The sequence below is a fragment of the Vicugna pacos genome, chromosome 16 (assembly GCF_048564905.1).
Source record: "Vicugna pacos chromosome 16, VicPac4, whole genome shotgun sequence".
Taxonomy (NCBI): domain Eukaryota; kingdom Metazoa; phylum Chordata; class Mammalia; order Artiodactyla; family Camelidae; genus Vicugna; species Vicugna pacos.
Genome location: NC_133002.1, coordinates 4,630,000 through 4,647,386, shown reverse-complemented (window position 1 = coordinate 4,647,386; position 17,387 = coordinate 4,630,000). Strand labels below are relative to the sequence as shown.

The 17,387-nt window shown below is 37.5% G+C and overlaps 1 protein-coding gene across 18 annotated transcripts in view; it reads left to right on the top strand.

The window, feature by feature from the left end:
* Positions 1-17,387, top strand: part of BCAS3 (BCAS3 microtubule associated cell migration factor) — a 480,755-nt gene that overhangs the window by 154,522 nt on the left and 308,846 nt on the right. For 12 of the 18 annotated variants that reach the window (XM_015247130.3, XM_072940262.1, XM_072940260.1 and 9 more), the window contains exons 15-16: positions 10,163-10,427; positions 16,444-16,497. In XM_015247130.3, coding sequence (XP_015102616.2) covers positions 10,163-10,427; positions 16,444-16,497 — 319 coding nt within the window. The remainder of the gene's footprint in view (positions 1-10,162; positions 10,428-16,443; positions 16,498-17,387) is intronic. The other 6 variants (XM_015247132.3, XM_072940270.1, XM_072940272.1 and 3 more) reach the window with 1 other exon arrangement.

Genomic DNA, 17,387 nt, shown 5'->3' with positions numbered 1-17,387 from the left:
TGATAGCATTCGATGGTCAATTCACGAAAAAACAGCCCATGGTACAGGAAGGGGGAGCCCAATTGGAGCCTAGTATGCTCCCTCTGTGGTGAGATATTTCTAAGAGTCCAGAGAGATGAAGATCATAGTGTTCTCAGGACAGAGGTGAAAGCCACAGAGAGTGAACCCCTCAGATCTGCAGAGAAGTCTGAGACCAGGGGAAGAAGCACCATCGTACCAGTGAGGAAGAAGTAGAACTGTTCATTTAAAGATGACATGATTATCCATGTAGAACATCTAATGGGATTCTACCCAAAAAGTTCGAACTGATAAGTGATTTTAACAGGCCTTCAGGGTATGACGTACTAGCAACAAACAGTTGGTAATTGATAATTTTTAAAAAATTAATTAAAATTTAAAAATAGTAACCAGTGTATAAGACTGTACTCTGAAAACTATAAAACCTTGCTGGGAGTAAAGATGTAACTAAATGGAGTATTAAACCGTATTCTTGGGCTGGAGTACTTAATACTGTTAGCATATCATTTCTCTTCAAATTGATCTGTATAATCAATACAATCTCCATTGAAATCCCGGCAGGACTTTGAAAATTTGGGGGTAGAAATTGACAAGCTAATTCTCAAATTCATATGGAAGTACATAGGATTTATATTGGGCAAATAATATTGAAAAAGAAAAAGTTGGATGGCTATCACTACCTGATATTAAGACTATTAAAGCTACAGTGACTTTCAGGAACACTCCCATCTGTATGTACAGTTGATTTTTGACAAAGGTGCAAAATAGAGGAAAGTTATTCTTTTCAACAATGGTAATGGACCAACTGGGCATTTATATAAAAAAAATCAATCCATATCTCATCCCATATACAAAAATTAACTCAAATTGGATCATAGTTTCAAGTATAAAATCCACTGTTCTGAAGCCTTGAGAAGACAACATAGGAGAAACCCTTTCGGTTAGATACAAGTTGTCTGGTATTTACAGCACATTTTAAGGAACTCTCCAAAAGTCAGTGAGTGGAGGAACTGGATCTTCCATACGTTGCTGTTGGGGATGTAAAATGGTGCAGCTGCTCTGGAAAATAGTTTGGCAGTTTCTTAAAATCCTAACAGGCGCTTACTCTGCCACTCGGCAACCTTGGTTCCAGGCCGTCCACAACATAAAATTCACATTGTTCTGGATGATGTACAAATTTACTGCACATTTCTTTCTGGTGGTTGTTGTAACAAATTACCGTGAACTCGGGGGCTTAAAATAACAAATTTATTTTCTCACAGTTCTGGAGGCCAAAAGTCCGAAATCAAGGTGTTGGCAAGGCTACCCTTGCTTCAGAGTTCTAACAAAGAACCTATTCGTTGCGCTTTCCAACTTCTGGTGACTCTCAGCATTTCTTGCCTTATGGACACATCACTCCAGTATCTGCCTCTGTGGTCTCATTTCCCCTTTGTCTATGTCTTCTCGTCTTCCATGGATCTTATAAGGGCACATGTGATTCCATTTAGTGTCAACACTGACAATCCAGGATAACCTCTCCAGATGTAGAAATTAATCACATATTTTGTTATATAAGGTAATAGTTACTCCTTTGGCGTATAATGTACCATATGTAGGTCCTAGGGATTAGGAACTTGATGTGTGTTTTTTTGAGCCACTGTTTACTTCACTGCAGTCCACCCCTCAAATTCAGGATCCCTTCATGTGCAAAATACATTAACCCCATTCAGATATCCCTGAAGGTCTCAACACGTTACAACATGAACTCTAACTCTAAAATGTCTGTTTAAAATGTCATCAGCCCCAAAGTTCCAATCTCTTCATCAAAATCATACAAATCAGGTACGGTTGAGACCCTGTGTGTGATACATCCTGGAGTAAAGTTGTTCCCCATCTGTGTAGAAGGAGAAGATATAGAGAGAATGAGTCAGAAAAAAAAGAAGTATGAAGAAATAAAGTTGGAAAACTTTCCAAATTTGTTTAAAGACATTTGTTTAAATATTCAAAAATATTAAAATTATAACATTTCTATATAAGGAATTTTAACATTTTCTGGGGGTTATATTTGTGTACATGTAATGCATTTAATAACTATAGCATAATGGACCATTGGTGCTTGGGTGACAGCAGGTATATGGAGCTATTTTAAGGTTCAGTGTGCTATACCAAAAAAGACAAGACTTCATTTAAAATGGAACTCTACAAAATGTTCAATTAATTTAAAAGTAAAGGCAGAAAAGAAAAACAAGAGGCACACGAAACAGCAGAGAGAAACAGAAAATAAAATTAAATGGTACACTGAAAGTCAACCATATAAATAATTGTCTTAAATATTAGTGTATTCTAATCTGAAGAACTCCAGACTGAAGGAACAAATTACCTGTTAACGATTCACTCTGGATATAGAGATATTCATATGAGGATAGTGAAAGTATCTGAAAAGATTTGTTACGCAAATAATAAACATAAGAACGTTGAAAATTTGGCTGTATTAGTGTCAAGTGAGATAAAAGTTAAGACAAAGCCTGTTATCAGAGATATTTCATAATGTTCAGGAGTCAAACGTCAGGGAGATTAAAATGTATATGCACCTAAAACAGTTTAATAACACTTTCTCAGCATTTGATAGAACAAATAAGGGGGAAAAAAGGGCAAATATCTGAGCAGCCCTGTCAGTGATATTGTCCTAAGAGATGAACAGCTAACCCCAGCACCTGTAGTATATTTATGCTTTTCAGTTACGACACTGTATATACTCTGAGTGACACGAAACAGTGGATAATCCCTGGGACAAAGATTATCATTGATGGGTTTAGATGGAAGTCACTGTGCAGCGCAGGGCAGCTTGCTTCCAGTCACTCTCATCAGTGGGTGGAAGCCTACCTTGGGCCTTAGTGACCCGGATTCTTCAGTTACCAGCTATTATTTGCTTGCACAGCTCATGGCCCTGAACGAGGGGCATCTGTAATCTGCCAGTATGTAGTCTGCCTCATGGTAAACCAGAGCATTGGCCAGACCGTTGGCTTCTGCCCAAGTTTCAGTATAAATATAACATTTGCAGTCCTTTGGAGTATTGTCTAAAGCAGGAATCAGCAAACTGTTTCTTTAAAAGGCCAGGCAGTAAATATTTTATACTCTGCGTTCTTTATGTTCTCTATATGACCTCTGTCCTTGTGGCATAAGAACATTCATAGATAATACATTAATGAATGGGTGTGATTGGCCCACAGTTAGAGTGACCCCTCAGTTAAAGCAGGGAACAGCTTTCCAGTATCCTGCTGTGCTGATTGGTCCTTACATTTGTCCCTCCAGGGTTTTCGTTGGTGCTGTGCGGCTAGCCTGGACCAGTGGACACCATCACCTTTCATCTTATCCAAACTGTCACTGAGTCAGGCATTTAAAGGAAGCTCTGTGAATCAGGGGCCTGTTGAGCCAGGGGCATTGCTTCAGGCAGTACAGTAGGTGGTAAAGTAGCTGTAAAAACAGGGTGCTGCTTGGGCCAGTCTGGAACATGTTCTCAAATATACCATTCCCATGTGGCTAGCAAGCCCTGTTGCGCCTTTCCCATCATGCTCATCACCAGATTTGGATCGACCCATCCCATTGTGAGTCTGGAAATTCACAAGGCCTCCATGGGCCAGTTGCTCAACTATAAGGACTTGGTAGCAGGTTGGTAGCTGCCATCTAAAACAGGCAGTGTACTTGGTCGCTGGATCAGGCAGGTGGCGATGTTGTACTGGGTTAACACCTCTGACTACCTTAGCGGCCATTAAGTCTCTACCTCAACTTTTCCCTTCTGGGGTTCTGCTGTTTCTATTACCTAACGTGGGAAGGAACCGAAAGCCTAGCAGGTAGGCTGGTGGGCGCGTGTCTCACTCTCGCCTCAATCTGCATGGCAGGGGATGCGCCCTGACACTTACAAGCATGTCACTACAATCAGTTAAGCCATTAATACCAGTAAAACATTCATCTGCATGAGCCACAACAATAGTACACCCACAAGGGCGCTTAGCTCCTCTCCCCTCCTGTGAACTGTGCTTACATTTCATTCCAGGGTATTTTTCTTCCTGCAGGGACATGGGCTGTTTCCCACTACACGAGACCGTAGACTAATGTGTTTAAGGTGCCCATGCCGGTTGTTCCAGTGACAGCTGCCAGGCATTCTCTTTATCCCCTATCTTGGTGACAGGGGAGGCCAGCCTGCAGATAGTCTGGGGGCAGCTGGGAGCGTTAGCCTTTTTTTCTCTCTTGGCCAAGTGTGGGAGACGGTTATTTCCCCAGGGGCATTGGTGCTGCTTGCCATTGCTCAGTGAGTGTCCGGGCTCAACAGCCCCTTCCTTTCTGCCCCACTCCTATCGCTGCCACCGTTCACACAGCAGTCCTTGGCACCTGGGGCCACCCCTCACCCTCGTCTCTATGCAGGTTCAGGCTGCAGCAGGAACAGGTTCTGTTATCAACTGCTGACCCCATGGTGTTTCCAAGGTGTCACATTTTCTTTCTTTTTTCTTTTTTAGTTTAAATTTTTATTGAAATAATCATAGATTCATATACACATAAGAAATTGTACTAAGACAGCCCATGTACGCTTTAACCAGTTTATCCCAATTGTAACATTTTGCAAAATGTGATTTCACCAGATTTACTCGCATGTGTGTACAAACTTACTGCATTAACCTTGTTGCTTTGTCAGAGTTACAGTATGTTTTACTGAAAGTGTACTTATCAAACTTGAAGGATAGAAATTATTAAAGTGTTGGGTTGGGAATGTCTCTAGAACTTGTATATGAATTCTGATGCAGGTAGCTTATTTTTAATAATTTTCTCTTCATTAAACATAACCTCGTCTGATGGTTGGACCTTGTCTAGTTTGTTTTTTGCTCTGTGGGATTTGTCTTTATGGTTTTGATTGCCATTTTTACAGGCTTCTGAAAGTATAGTACTCTTGCATTTGAGACTTTTTAATCTAAGGATTCTCTGCTTTTAAGTTTTCTTTCTTTTTTTAAAAAGAAATTTGGAAAGGGAATTTAATACATTAAGCAGATTGGGTTTGGCTACAGAAACAAACTGCTATTTAATGGTGGTTTAAAAAAAACCCAGGATTTATTTTTCTCACTTTACAAGAAAGCTGCTGCTGGTTTTGGTACAGTTGCTCAACAATGTCTCAGTAACTCTTTCTCTTTGTCTCATGATTGCTTTATAAATTGCCACTCTAGTGGGCATCATTTCTGAGTTCAAAGCAGTAAGGTGAATCCAAGGAGTAAGGACAGCTTCAGTGATGTTAATTCCTTTCATCAGGAAAGTGAATACTTTCCCAGAGTCCTGCAGTAGCATCCTGATTTTGTCTGACTGATTGTAACTACGTCAGCATCTGCTGTAAGCAAGGCTGTGGGAGGCACATAGGAAGCATCTGTGCTGGTGGCAGGTGAGGGAGTGTAGGTTGGAGACTGGCTGTGTGGTTTGCCATCCACTAGTTTCATCTGTATAACTGTAAATCAAGATATAGAACATTGTCATCATCCCAGAAAGTTTCCTCCTGTCCTTTTCAGTCAGTCTTCTGCCCCACTCACCCCCTAGGAAATCGTTGCTATTACTTCATAAAAAAAAAAAGTATCTTATATATGATTTCTAAGGTTTGCTATGGGGCTGGGGAACTGCCATTTCGGGTCAGTTTATTTTTTTTTCTAGCTCCATTTTACAGACTTTAGGTTCATATCAGAGTCATTATCCGAGGGTTCTAAAGCTGCAGGTTTATTGGTCATATCTCCCCCAAGACCTCCTGACACCTCCTGAATTGTAATTCTGAAGGTGGCACCAAAGGGTCTGTATGTCCTACAAATAACGTGGGTGCTTCTTAACACGCTAGAGTTAGAGAGTCTCTACTTTAGATTTTAGGATGTTAAAATAACCCTAAATTTTAAAATTGCTGTCATTAGTTAATTGGGTTTGGGGGTAGATTTGGGGCATAAATTTGGAGCCTAGTCTGATGCTAATTTCTGTATCTTAGACACTTAAATGTAGTAACCCTTAATTCTCGTGCTCAAATACTCTTATATATAATTTTAATTCAACCTGTTTTGATAATTAAATATACATTTGGGTTTTTTGTTTTGATAAAATGTTACACATAATTGTATGTCTGCTGTATTAGATTTTTGTTGCCCCAGATATTTTTGTTTTGGATTATTAAATCAATGAAATTGATTTAGATTGCCTAAAAATATTTGTATAAATTAGAATTACTGGAATACAGCTGCAGCATATTTTAACCAATAACTATAATAGCTTTCTATAGGCCTAATTGGCTTCTAGTAGCCAAATTTTACATCATTACAATAAGAAGCAAGTGTGAGATGTTATAAATATGTCAAATAATACATTTAAAGAACAATAAATTATATAACCTAATATACATTTGCAAAACATTTTATTAAGCACTCTGTGCGTTTTATTTGTATCTCATTAGTTAAGAATTGTGACATTTGTTTATTTAAAAGCTATACATTGATAATAATGAGTGTCCTAATGAGAGTTCCGAGTCCTTTTTGTTTTTAATAACGTATGAAAAAAAATCCAACTTGTTTGATAACGTGAACGGTTATATCATTCTGCATTTTGTGGGTGGGTGACTCGTTATCATCTGTAATGTTATTTAAAGGATTAAAGTTTCTCTAGTTTCTTGACAGCCAATGTCTTTAACAACTCTTCTCTGCTCACTTATGTATCCTGATGTATCTTTAAGGTCACAGAGCAGAGTCACTTCTCTAACAGCAGTTTTCCAAGGAAGCATTTAGGTGGAATTCCATCTCTTGCCTTGATACTGATTTTAGCACCACCTCATATCAGAAGTATTCTTAAAATGAAAGAAGGAAACTTCTCTTCATTGGCAGACCAAGAAGTGGTCTTGATTATAAGTGTTATGGAAAAAGGTTTTAGATAACACGGTTTAGTTCCACTGTGGATGGAACATAAATTATTCAATAAGCCTAAAGATGTTTTTCTTTATATATTTGATTCTGGCTTGTGTTAATGCATTTGACATTATGATGGTAAATTTTTCTGGTGCTATGTTTCTTTTCTTTTCTCTTACTTCTGCTATTAACACTTTACTTTGTCCTGCCCCTTCCTTTTCTCTTTCTTTCCTGTAAGCTGAATGTGATTGTAGGCAAAGTACAGAGGTCAAACACTTGCAGAATGACTTTCTATTCCTAAATCTAGAATCCCTGGGAATTAAATTTGTCAGCTTTCAGGTGATTCTTTAATTATAACAATAATGTGTCATTTGGATGTGTCACAGTAATTGAAATGGGCTGGCGTGTGGTTGAATTTGGTGTTTAGCCATGTATTGATAACTTTTGTCTAGCAATGAAGTATTATCTTATTTTGATGTATAAGACTAAAATTTTCTTTTTTATCTCAAATATTCCAGGCTTTTTTAGAGACTTGTACTCTGATGAATACTTATAGCTTTTGGTAGTAGACTATTTCTGGAATATTAGTCAAGATTTTAAGCTGAATTTAGGCTTATTTGTATATTTAATATAGTGAAGAATGGCTTTGATTTTTTGAGTTTTACTTAGCTCATGTTGTTACAATGATAGTATTTTTTTGTATTTATATATATATACATATACATTTTTTAGTGTTCAATCCTACTCGCAAACATCTTTATTTTACCATACTTTTTGGTTGTATGGATTAATTTTTTTTTTAATGTTCTGTTTGACAAGTGTTTTATGTAATACAAAATTATTATCATTTGGTCAGTGTAGAAATCTTTCTGTATCTGTGACTTGCCTTTGTCTTTAGAGACTATGGTTAAAACAATATTGGATTTTACTTGGCTTTCTTTTTTAAGTATAGAAGTAGAGACATTTTTGTTCAATTTGTTACCATTAAACTGACATCAAGATAAAAGAAATAAATACAATTTGCTAATTTGAAAGTGCTGAAACTATATTCAGTGCCTCATAAATGTTATATTTATCAATTTAGTGACTGACTTTCTCTAGATCAAGTCTGTAGCCAGCTAGTTGTTTTTGTAAATAAAGGCTCTTAATGAGCATAGCTACATGCAGTCATTTACATGTATTTTCTATGGCGACTTTGACACTGGAAGAGCAGAGTTGAGTAGTTCCAACAGCCAGCAGAGATTGTATGCCCTGCAGTGTTTGCCAACCACTGCAGATATAGAAGTTGTTACTTTTTTTTTGTCTGTTTGTTTTTTTGTTTGTTTTGTTTTGTTTGCTTTTTATTATCAAAGTGTTTTTTTAATTAAATAACTTTGACATGCAGCTTTGTGTAAATTTAAAGATGTGCAGTATGTTACTTTGATGCATTTGTATTTTGTAATACGGTTGGTGTTCTAGTCATATTTATTGCATTGCATAATTATTGTATAATGTTATTGTCTATATTCAGCATACTGTGTATTAAATCTCTATGGCTTATTTACTAGTGGTAGAAGTTTGTACCTATCAATCTTATCCCCCCACTCCCATCCCTGGTAACCACCTCTGTTTTTTATAGGTTTCCTTTTCATGGATTTCACGTACAAGTGATGTCATAGTGTACTTTCTCTGTCTGACTTACCTTGTTTAGCATAGTGTGTTCAAAGTCCATCCATGTTATTGCAAATAACAGGATATCCTTCTTTTCGTGGCTGCATAATATTCCACTGTGTATATATCACATCTCTTCTCTCCATTCATCTGTTGATAGGCATATGGGTTGTCATTAGAGTGTTTTGAGACATTTTTTCTTTTGTATCCCACCTCTCTTCAGGGTCCTATATCTCTGTCTCCTGAAGCACCTTCTGCTTAACTTTCCTTCAGCTACCTGCATCCCCACTACAAGTCCATTCCCCTGCATTTCAGTTCCACAATCATTCTTCCAAAATTTTCTTTTTCGTTTCGTTTCATTTCATTTCATTTCTCTTCTTTTCTCTTCTCTCCTTCTTCCTTCCTTCCTTTCTCTCATTCTCTCATTTCTCTTTCTTTCTTTCTTTCTTTCTTTCTTTCTTTCTTTCTTTCTTTCTTTCTTTCTTTCTTTCTTTCTTTCTCTTCCTACTTTCTTTTCCTTCCTTCCTTCCTTCCTTCCTTCCTTCCTTCCTTCTTCTCTCCTTCCTTCCTTCCTTCCTTCTTCTCTCCTTCCTTCTTTCCTTCCTTTCTTCCTTTCTTGTTTACCTTTTCTTTATTTTAGAGGGAAGGAGAGGGAGGAAGGCAGGGAGAAGGTAGACAGACTGGTTTGGCTCCACTATTTCTTAAGTAAAATCCAAACACTCCTTACACCTCTTGCTCTGGCTTTTGCTGTCTTTCATCTTGTTTCTGACATAACTGAACTACTTTGCCCGTTATTTCCATCTTATATCTGTGCTTTTTTATCTAAGGTGGGTTATCTGAGTATATCTAAATTGGAATGACTATCTCTTCTTTCTCTGTAAGTATATCCTACTTCAAAACCCATTTCCAGAACCCAGAGCTATTCAGATAATGTTTTTGGGGCCATTCCTAACCCTCTACCTTCACAAACATCTCCTTTTCACCTCTCACAGATTTCATATTTTCCTTCCTTTTTGTTACCACTGTGCCTTGTGTGTAAGACAGTTATTTCACTTTTATATGTAATGTTTTTGCAGATTTCTTACGCCTTTTCTTCCTGTTATGCTGTGAGCTCAGGGATTATTTCTGATTCGCCTCGTTTCTAGTACCTTTTGGCATGGTGCCCAATGAATATTTGTTGAGTGAATCATTGGGTAAATAATCTCACCTACACTGTATAATCTGTATCTTAATTTTAACTGCCCTGTGCTATTTAAAAGGCAGATTTCTTTTAAGAAATAAATATGACCCTTGTATTTCTTTCCCCTTCCCAAATATAGCTCTGTAGGGTGAAACTGTCTAGGTCCTCTTTTCAGACATGGCCCTCTATACAGCAAGGGATAGGATTCCCTATTCTAGACCTTATCAAATCCCTGGCAGGGAGTTTTGATCCATATTCTCCATGAATCTAATCTTTAGAGTAAATACTTTAAATTTATAACCTGACTTAGGTAAATTTAATAACGAAACAAGCATTTCTGTTCATATTTGGTAATATGTGTGTGATACTCTTTGATAAATGCAAATAGCTTCAATCATTTCGGTGTTTTTCCATATCTCATTTCTAGGTACAGGACATATGCTTCAGCCATGACTGTCGCTGGGTCGTGGTCAGTACACTCCGGGGGACTTCCCACGTTTTCCCAATCAACCCTTATGGTGGCCAGCCTTGTGTTCGAACACACATGTCACCACGAGTCGTGAATCGGATGAGCCGTTTCCAGAAGAGTGCTGGGCTGGAAGAGATCGAACAAGAACTAACGTCTAAGCAAGGAGGTCGCTGTAGCCCTGTCCCAGGTCTATCGAGTAGTCCTTCTGGGTCACCTCTGCATGGTAAGCTGAATTCCTCTCTCACTGTACCCAACAGTCCTCCTTTCCTTTATCTGTAACTTTCCGATCTGGGATGAAATCAACCCATTTTTCTAATTCATTCATACAAAGACAAGAATCTTAAGTCCACTTGGGGGCATTCTTAATTTCTTTTATTTATAATATACAGAAGCCAATATAGTAATGGTGATCACTGCCATGCTACTTTAACTCCTTAACCCTTTCACTCTGTATGGGATCGTTGATGTCGTATGTATAGAATATCGTGTTTGAGACTATTTTCATAAATTTAGAGATTGAATCTTGTATCTATTAGATCTTTCTCAGGAAACTGTTTTTAACCAGAGTCAGTACTGTTGTTCATGAAGAAATGTTCATTGTCAGAGAGGAATAGTCCTGAGCCACATGTAGTTTAGAGCAGCATTTGCATTTTATTTTAAAATATCCGTCTGTGGGATTTCTCCCAATATGTTGCAGGAAAAACAAAAACGTGTAGGTCAGTAATGTAACCTTAGAGCAGATAGTTGTGTAACCAGCATCCCAACCAACATATGAAATATGACCAGAACTCCGCCTTTGTGCCCCTTTTCCATAAAAGCAAGCCATGATTCTGACTTTTAGGGTAATAACTTCCTTACTTTTTAAAAATAGTTTTATTCCTAGGAAAGTATCCTTAAACAGTGTTCATTTTTTTTATGGATTACGCATATTTTTGTGTAGTCATCTTCTGTAACATGTTTGTGAGGTTAATTCATGTATTTTTAGGAAGGTTTAATTTATTTATTTCCATTGCTCTTACATGTTTCATTGTCAAAATATATTTCTACTTAGTTATTTATCCTTTATCCAACTGTTGATGTATATTTGGGTGGTTTCTGTGTGGAGTTATTATGTATAATGAAGAGTTGAAAACTCTTGGTGCAAATGTGTACTCATTTTTGAGTGCAAAAATTAGGTTACAATGTATGCAAATTTTGACCTTGGTAGATAATATCAGAGTGATTGTACCTACCAGAATGAAAGAAAATATTTGTTGACATTAGATGACACTTTGTTATTTGGAGTATTACAGCTTCTCCTTGACAGATGACCAATTTAGGTTTTTAAATATAGGGAATTTTACATAGAGAGATTATGGTTACTCCAGAAAACAATTCTCATTTATTTAATTGATTTGAGATTTGTAAAATGAAATTAACCATTTAAATGTTAACAATTCAGTGGCATTCAGTCCAGTCACAGTATTTTGCAGCCACCACTTTGTTTAGTTCCAAATGTATTTTCTTCACCCCAGACAAAAACTGCATTTTCTTTAAGCAATTATTCCCCACCCTTCTGTCCCCAAGCCCCTAGCAGCTACTTTCCATCTCTTTGGATTTATCTGTTATGGATATTTCATATAACTGAAGTCATAAAATATATGACCGTTTGTTTTGGGTTTCTTTCATGTAGCATGGTGTTTTCAGGGTACAGCCACATTGTAGTATCTATCAGTATTTCATTCTTTTTTAAGGTTGAATAATAATCCATTGTATGTATGTACCACAGTTTTTCATTCAGTCATTCACTGATGGACATTTGGATTGTTTCTGCTTTTTAGCATTTGTCAATAGTGCTGTTATGGACATGCGTGTACAATTCTTACAATTCTTTTTCCTATTTACCTAACCTTATTTATTTTAGCCGCTGCTTGAACACATATCCTTTTATAATACCTGATCAATTCAAGGTATATATTTTCTAGTGGAAGTTTTAATACAGACCAAAAAAATATGTAGGTAAATAGAATCTCGGGGAGAAATTCTTTATCTCAAAGAATTTGGGGCCTCATTTTTCTCCTTAGATGATGTTTTGTGCTTTGGCCCTATTATATTTCTAAGAATAGTTGTTATTCATGTATATTTAACTAGTGATCCATGATTTTCTAGGTTGAAAATCTTTTTATAATAAGTCCTCGGTTAAAACAGTCATTTAAAAAAGATTTAGAGTTTTTTGAAAAAGTTTAGAAAGCTCTTGGGTATTCATATTTTCAGCCATTTGCAATAAGTTTTACTTCAGAAATAATTACTTACATTAAGTGTAACTGTTTTGTCATACGCTTAGGTAGTAGTATAGGTTTCTTTAAGGACCTTGATTTTTTTCTGTTGAATTTTTTTTTATTGAAGTGTAATAGATTTACAAATGTTGTTAGTTTTAGCTATGCAGCAAGGTTATTCAGTTATCTATATATTCAGATCATATTCCATTATAGGTTATTATAAGAATGTTGAATATAGTTCCCTATGCTGTAAATCCTTGTTGCCTGGGTTGAATATATTTCTTAACTTGAATTTCACCAAACACTTTATGGAGAACGATTCAGTGTGTATGTGGGGCAGCTAGGTTGACCAGAGAACCAGATGTATTAGTAGAAACATTAGGCGGAATTTATAGTCTTTACATTTATACATCTTCAGAGGGCATTCTTTTGAGCTCCTTTTTTCTTCCTTCTCTAATAAGCACACATACCAGGTTCTGTGCTAGGCTTTGGGCATAATGTGCACAGAAAATTAAGGTCATCTCTGCCCTTGTCCAAGGGAAAAAATAGATGTTGAATGACTGAACAAATACCTTTCAATGTATTTTTTGCTGAAGTATGCAAAGTGCCAGCCAATTAAGGATTTCTCATTTGTAAAATATCAAATAGTTGAAGCGTAATCCTTGATTTCTCTGTCAAAATATATTATTTTCTCTCAGTGTTACTGGTTTCACAGCTTTCTTCATAGTTTTGCATAAAGCCAGCAGAAGACCTCTCAGAGAGGAGATTATAGACTGCTAATACTGCTTTTCTTAAATTCCCTTTTGAAAGCAAGGAATTTCAGGAGACATTTCCCTGCTGATAACACATGCTAAATTTTTATTATGTTGGAATTTAGCCTCCTTACTCTGTGTAGTTTTTCTCATTTTTCAAAGTGCAGACATTAGAGCGGTGGTCATTTTTCTTTATGTTCTTTTTGTATCTTGCATGTCAAAACAAAATGGGCATTGTTGTTGCTTAGTTCTAAAAATGATGTATTTACAGTTTGTGTGGATAAACAGTCTGATGCTAGTCAAAAACAATGTAAACCTTTGAACAGGGAGGAATTCATCTTGAAAATGAATCATGCTTTGGCGGTATTACCGTTGTTTGTCTGTGCTCTTTTTAGCAAAGTAAAGGAAACTGTTAAATAACAGTTGATATAGGGATATTTCCTTTTTACTCTCTGGAGTCAATCCAGTTTAGGTTGGGATTATTTTATCTATTTGCCATTTTTTACTTAGCAGAGGATGTTTATTTGAAATATATTCTCTCTAAATATCTCTTTAATTTCTGATCTTGTTGCCTAGACCGTAAGTCTTTATGAGGGGTTCTTCAGATACGTGAACATGGATAGGAAAAAACATTTCACCTTTCTGTTTACGATCCTCTAACCAAAATTAAGTGTTTTCTTCATTATGATTATAGACAATACACAACAGTGATAAATAACAGTACTTGTGACATTGTTACCAGTAAAAGCAGATGTTTTCATATCACATTATATACAAAATACATATATATGAATATATACATTGAATATTGTTGATGCTCATCATTGCTTGGGAATTATCACATATTATTATATAATAATATTATTGATTTTAACACTTACTACATATATTACTATAACCGAACTCAATTTTTAAACTAAATTGATAGCTAGACTGCAACATAATTGGTTTTCTTTGTAATTCTATGTGTTGTATCCCATGCATTTCTAAGTGTTATTCTGACAACAAGTCCAGGTGGTCCATGATATCATTTCTTACCTCATCTGTTTCAGCAGCCTCTTGGCACCGCCAAAACCCTCACGGCCAAACACACACTTCTTTTTTTTAACCACTGCAGACATTTTCTTTGTTTTCTTCCACTTTTCTGCTAGGAAAGTCTTTCAGTGTCTCACTGTGCCTTCTGAAGAAGGTTCCAGCTTATTCCCAGCTTCTTATCACACCACACCTGCATTTCTGTACCCTTCCCTGAAAATGCCACATCATTTTAATGCACAAATTTTTTTCTTCTTGAAATAATTGTCATCCCCTTGAATGCCTACTAAAATCCCACTTCATTATGATCTAGCTATAAAAATATCACATCACCTCTTAAGCTGCTTTTAAACATTTCTTGGTGGTGTCTTCTGTGTCAGCCTCGCTATTGGCACAGTGAACATAGTTTTATTATATTTTAATATGTTAATTGTTCACTGACAAGCCTGTGTCTCCCAGTAGACTGACCTCCAGAAGAAAGGGTTTTTTTCTTGTTGGTATTTGTATCTTGGCACCTCATGTAGAATTTGGTCAAATGTAGATTCCAAGGCTTCAAGTGTCATTAGAGGTTCTTCTAATAAAAACAATTTATTACTTGTCAAAATGAAGAGATTGTCATTCATGGTCCCATTTATTTTCATTTTGACATCTTTGAGATTCTTCCATTTTTTCAGCTATTAGTTAGTGTTACTATGTCCAGGCAGTGTTCCTGAGCTCCAGGAAAAAAGCAGTGAACAAAAGAGGAAAACATCCCTGTTCCCATCGAGCTGGCTTTCTAGTGGAGTTGGGAATGATCAGTAGAATACATGATAAGAAGATGGATAGATGGATAGTTTTAAGTACTAGGGAGAAAAATAAAGGACGGGAAATAGGGAGTGCCTGGAGGAGACTGCACTTTGAAATTAGAATGCTTCCAGCAGGCCTTATTGAGATGATGACGTTTGAGCAAAGAGCTGATGGAAGTGTGGGAGAAAGTCATGCAGATACCTGCAGACAGCGTTTCAGGCAGAAGGGCCACCAACGTAAAAGCCCCGATCTGGGAATGTGTCTAGAGTGTTCAAGAAAAGACAAGGAGGCTCGTGTGGCCGAGGCGTAGTGTGCAAGGTGCAGAGCAGAAGATGAGGTGAGAGAGGAGACGTGGCCGGATCGTGTCAGCCTTTGACTTTCACTCAGAGTGACGTGGAGGGGACGCTGTGGAGGGTTTTGAGTGACATGGTGAGACTGCGGTTGGACAGGATCTGAATGGAGCTCTGTGTTGAGAATGCAGTCTTTGGCCGACAAGAGGAGAAGCCTAGTGAGACCAGTTAGGGGAGAGTATTGCAAAGACCAAGTCAGGGTGGCTTGTCAGGCTTCTGGCCTGAACAGCAGAAAGATGGTGCTACCTTCAGGTGAAATGAGGAACACAGAGTTAAAGCAGGTCTGGGGTTAGACACAGGATCAGGAGTTCTGAACATGTGGAGTTAAACATGTGTCTTAACCTCCTAGGGATGGTTGGTTTTGTGAATCTGGGGTTCAGTGGGAAGGAACAGGCTGAGAATAAATGGAAGGCATAGATGAAGAAAGCCCGAAGCAGGATGAGATCACCCAGTAGGTGAATGAGTATTAGAAGATGACGATGTCCCAGGACTGGGCCCCGAGTCCCTCCAGAGTTAAGTAGTGAGTGTCACAGAAGGGAAAACCGCACATGAAGAATCCTAGAGGCCAAACGAAGACCTTTTTTTTTTTCCTGAGTAGAGGGAGTGATTAATGTGTTAAATTCTGCTGATAGGTCAATTAAGATAAAGACTGAGAAAAAGATAGAATACCATCAAATTTAGTAATGTAGAGGACATGTGGCTTTGATAAGAGAAGTCTGGGTTGAGTGGTGGGGGCCTGACAGGAGTGGATTTTATTAAAGATGGGAAGAGAGAAGCTGGAGACCAGTATTGACAGGTCTTTCAACGGGCATTGATTGTAAAGGGGAGCAGGATATGGGGGGGAGTTAGAGGGCAAAGAGGAGATTGCTTCTGTTTTCTCACGGAAGTAGGAAGTGAGCGTGGTTGCAGGCATTGGGAGCTTTAAGGAGAAAGGCAAATAGCCCTTTGGGACATGAGGCTTTCCTTTTACCAGTTAGTAAATTTCTGCTGAATGAAGAAACCATTTCTGCCACTATTATTTATGCCCCAAGCAAATTTAATTACTTGCTTTTGCTTTTCAGCTTCAATCAACACCTTGTTCCTGCGCCTGAATTGCTTTCCGCTTATTTCTTCAGGTAAACGTTGAATGCATCTTTGAACCTCCGCTCAGCTCAGCTTGCAATGTGCTTTCTCCCTCTTAACAGAAAGTGTCTAACTTTAGGCGTTCGTTTCTTCTGTGCGCGTGCTCTTCATCTGTACTTACTGCTTACTGCTTTCTGCCTATTGTTTTCAGTGATCTCCATTTCTGACTATAGAGGGGGCAGTTGGAGGACCTGCAACCAGACCTCCTGTGGTAGAATCTCCATGACTTTCTAACTCTGTGAATTCAGACAGATGACTTAATCTCCCTGTGCCTTAATTTTCTGTCAGCGAAACGGGAATAATAAAACCACCTGCCTCCTAGAGTTACCGTGAGGATCAAAGCACTTTGAATAGCGTGTGGCACATATGCAATAACTCAGTAAAAGACGAGCTGCTGTGACTAGTGTCATTATCGATACTGTGTACTGTTGAGGTGTATAGGACCGATTCATTATTCGTATTTTTGTATAGTGCCTTTTACCCAGAAAACAGAAGAAATGAAGAATTCAGTCATAGGTGACTGAAATATAATTATAACCTTATTGCATACAGGCTTTTGTAGAATTGTTAGACTCAGTATTGATAAGTTGACTTCTGAAACTCAGGGACACTCAGCACAAAACTGAATGTGAAGGTCATACTATTTTTCCTTTTTCATGTGCTTTTGCTCACTGTCATACCATACGTTAGGAAATACGGTGGGATAAACGAATTCACCTATTCTCTAGCCTTTGCATTTCTTTATTTTGCAAATGAGTGAAAACTGGAAACGGTTTAAGTTCAAGAATATGGCGGTCACTGTGTGATGGGCTTTTAAGGAATTTGTTTTTGTTTCTACTATTTCCATTGGGTTAACGGGGATTTTCGATTCACTTCTGTGGTT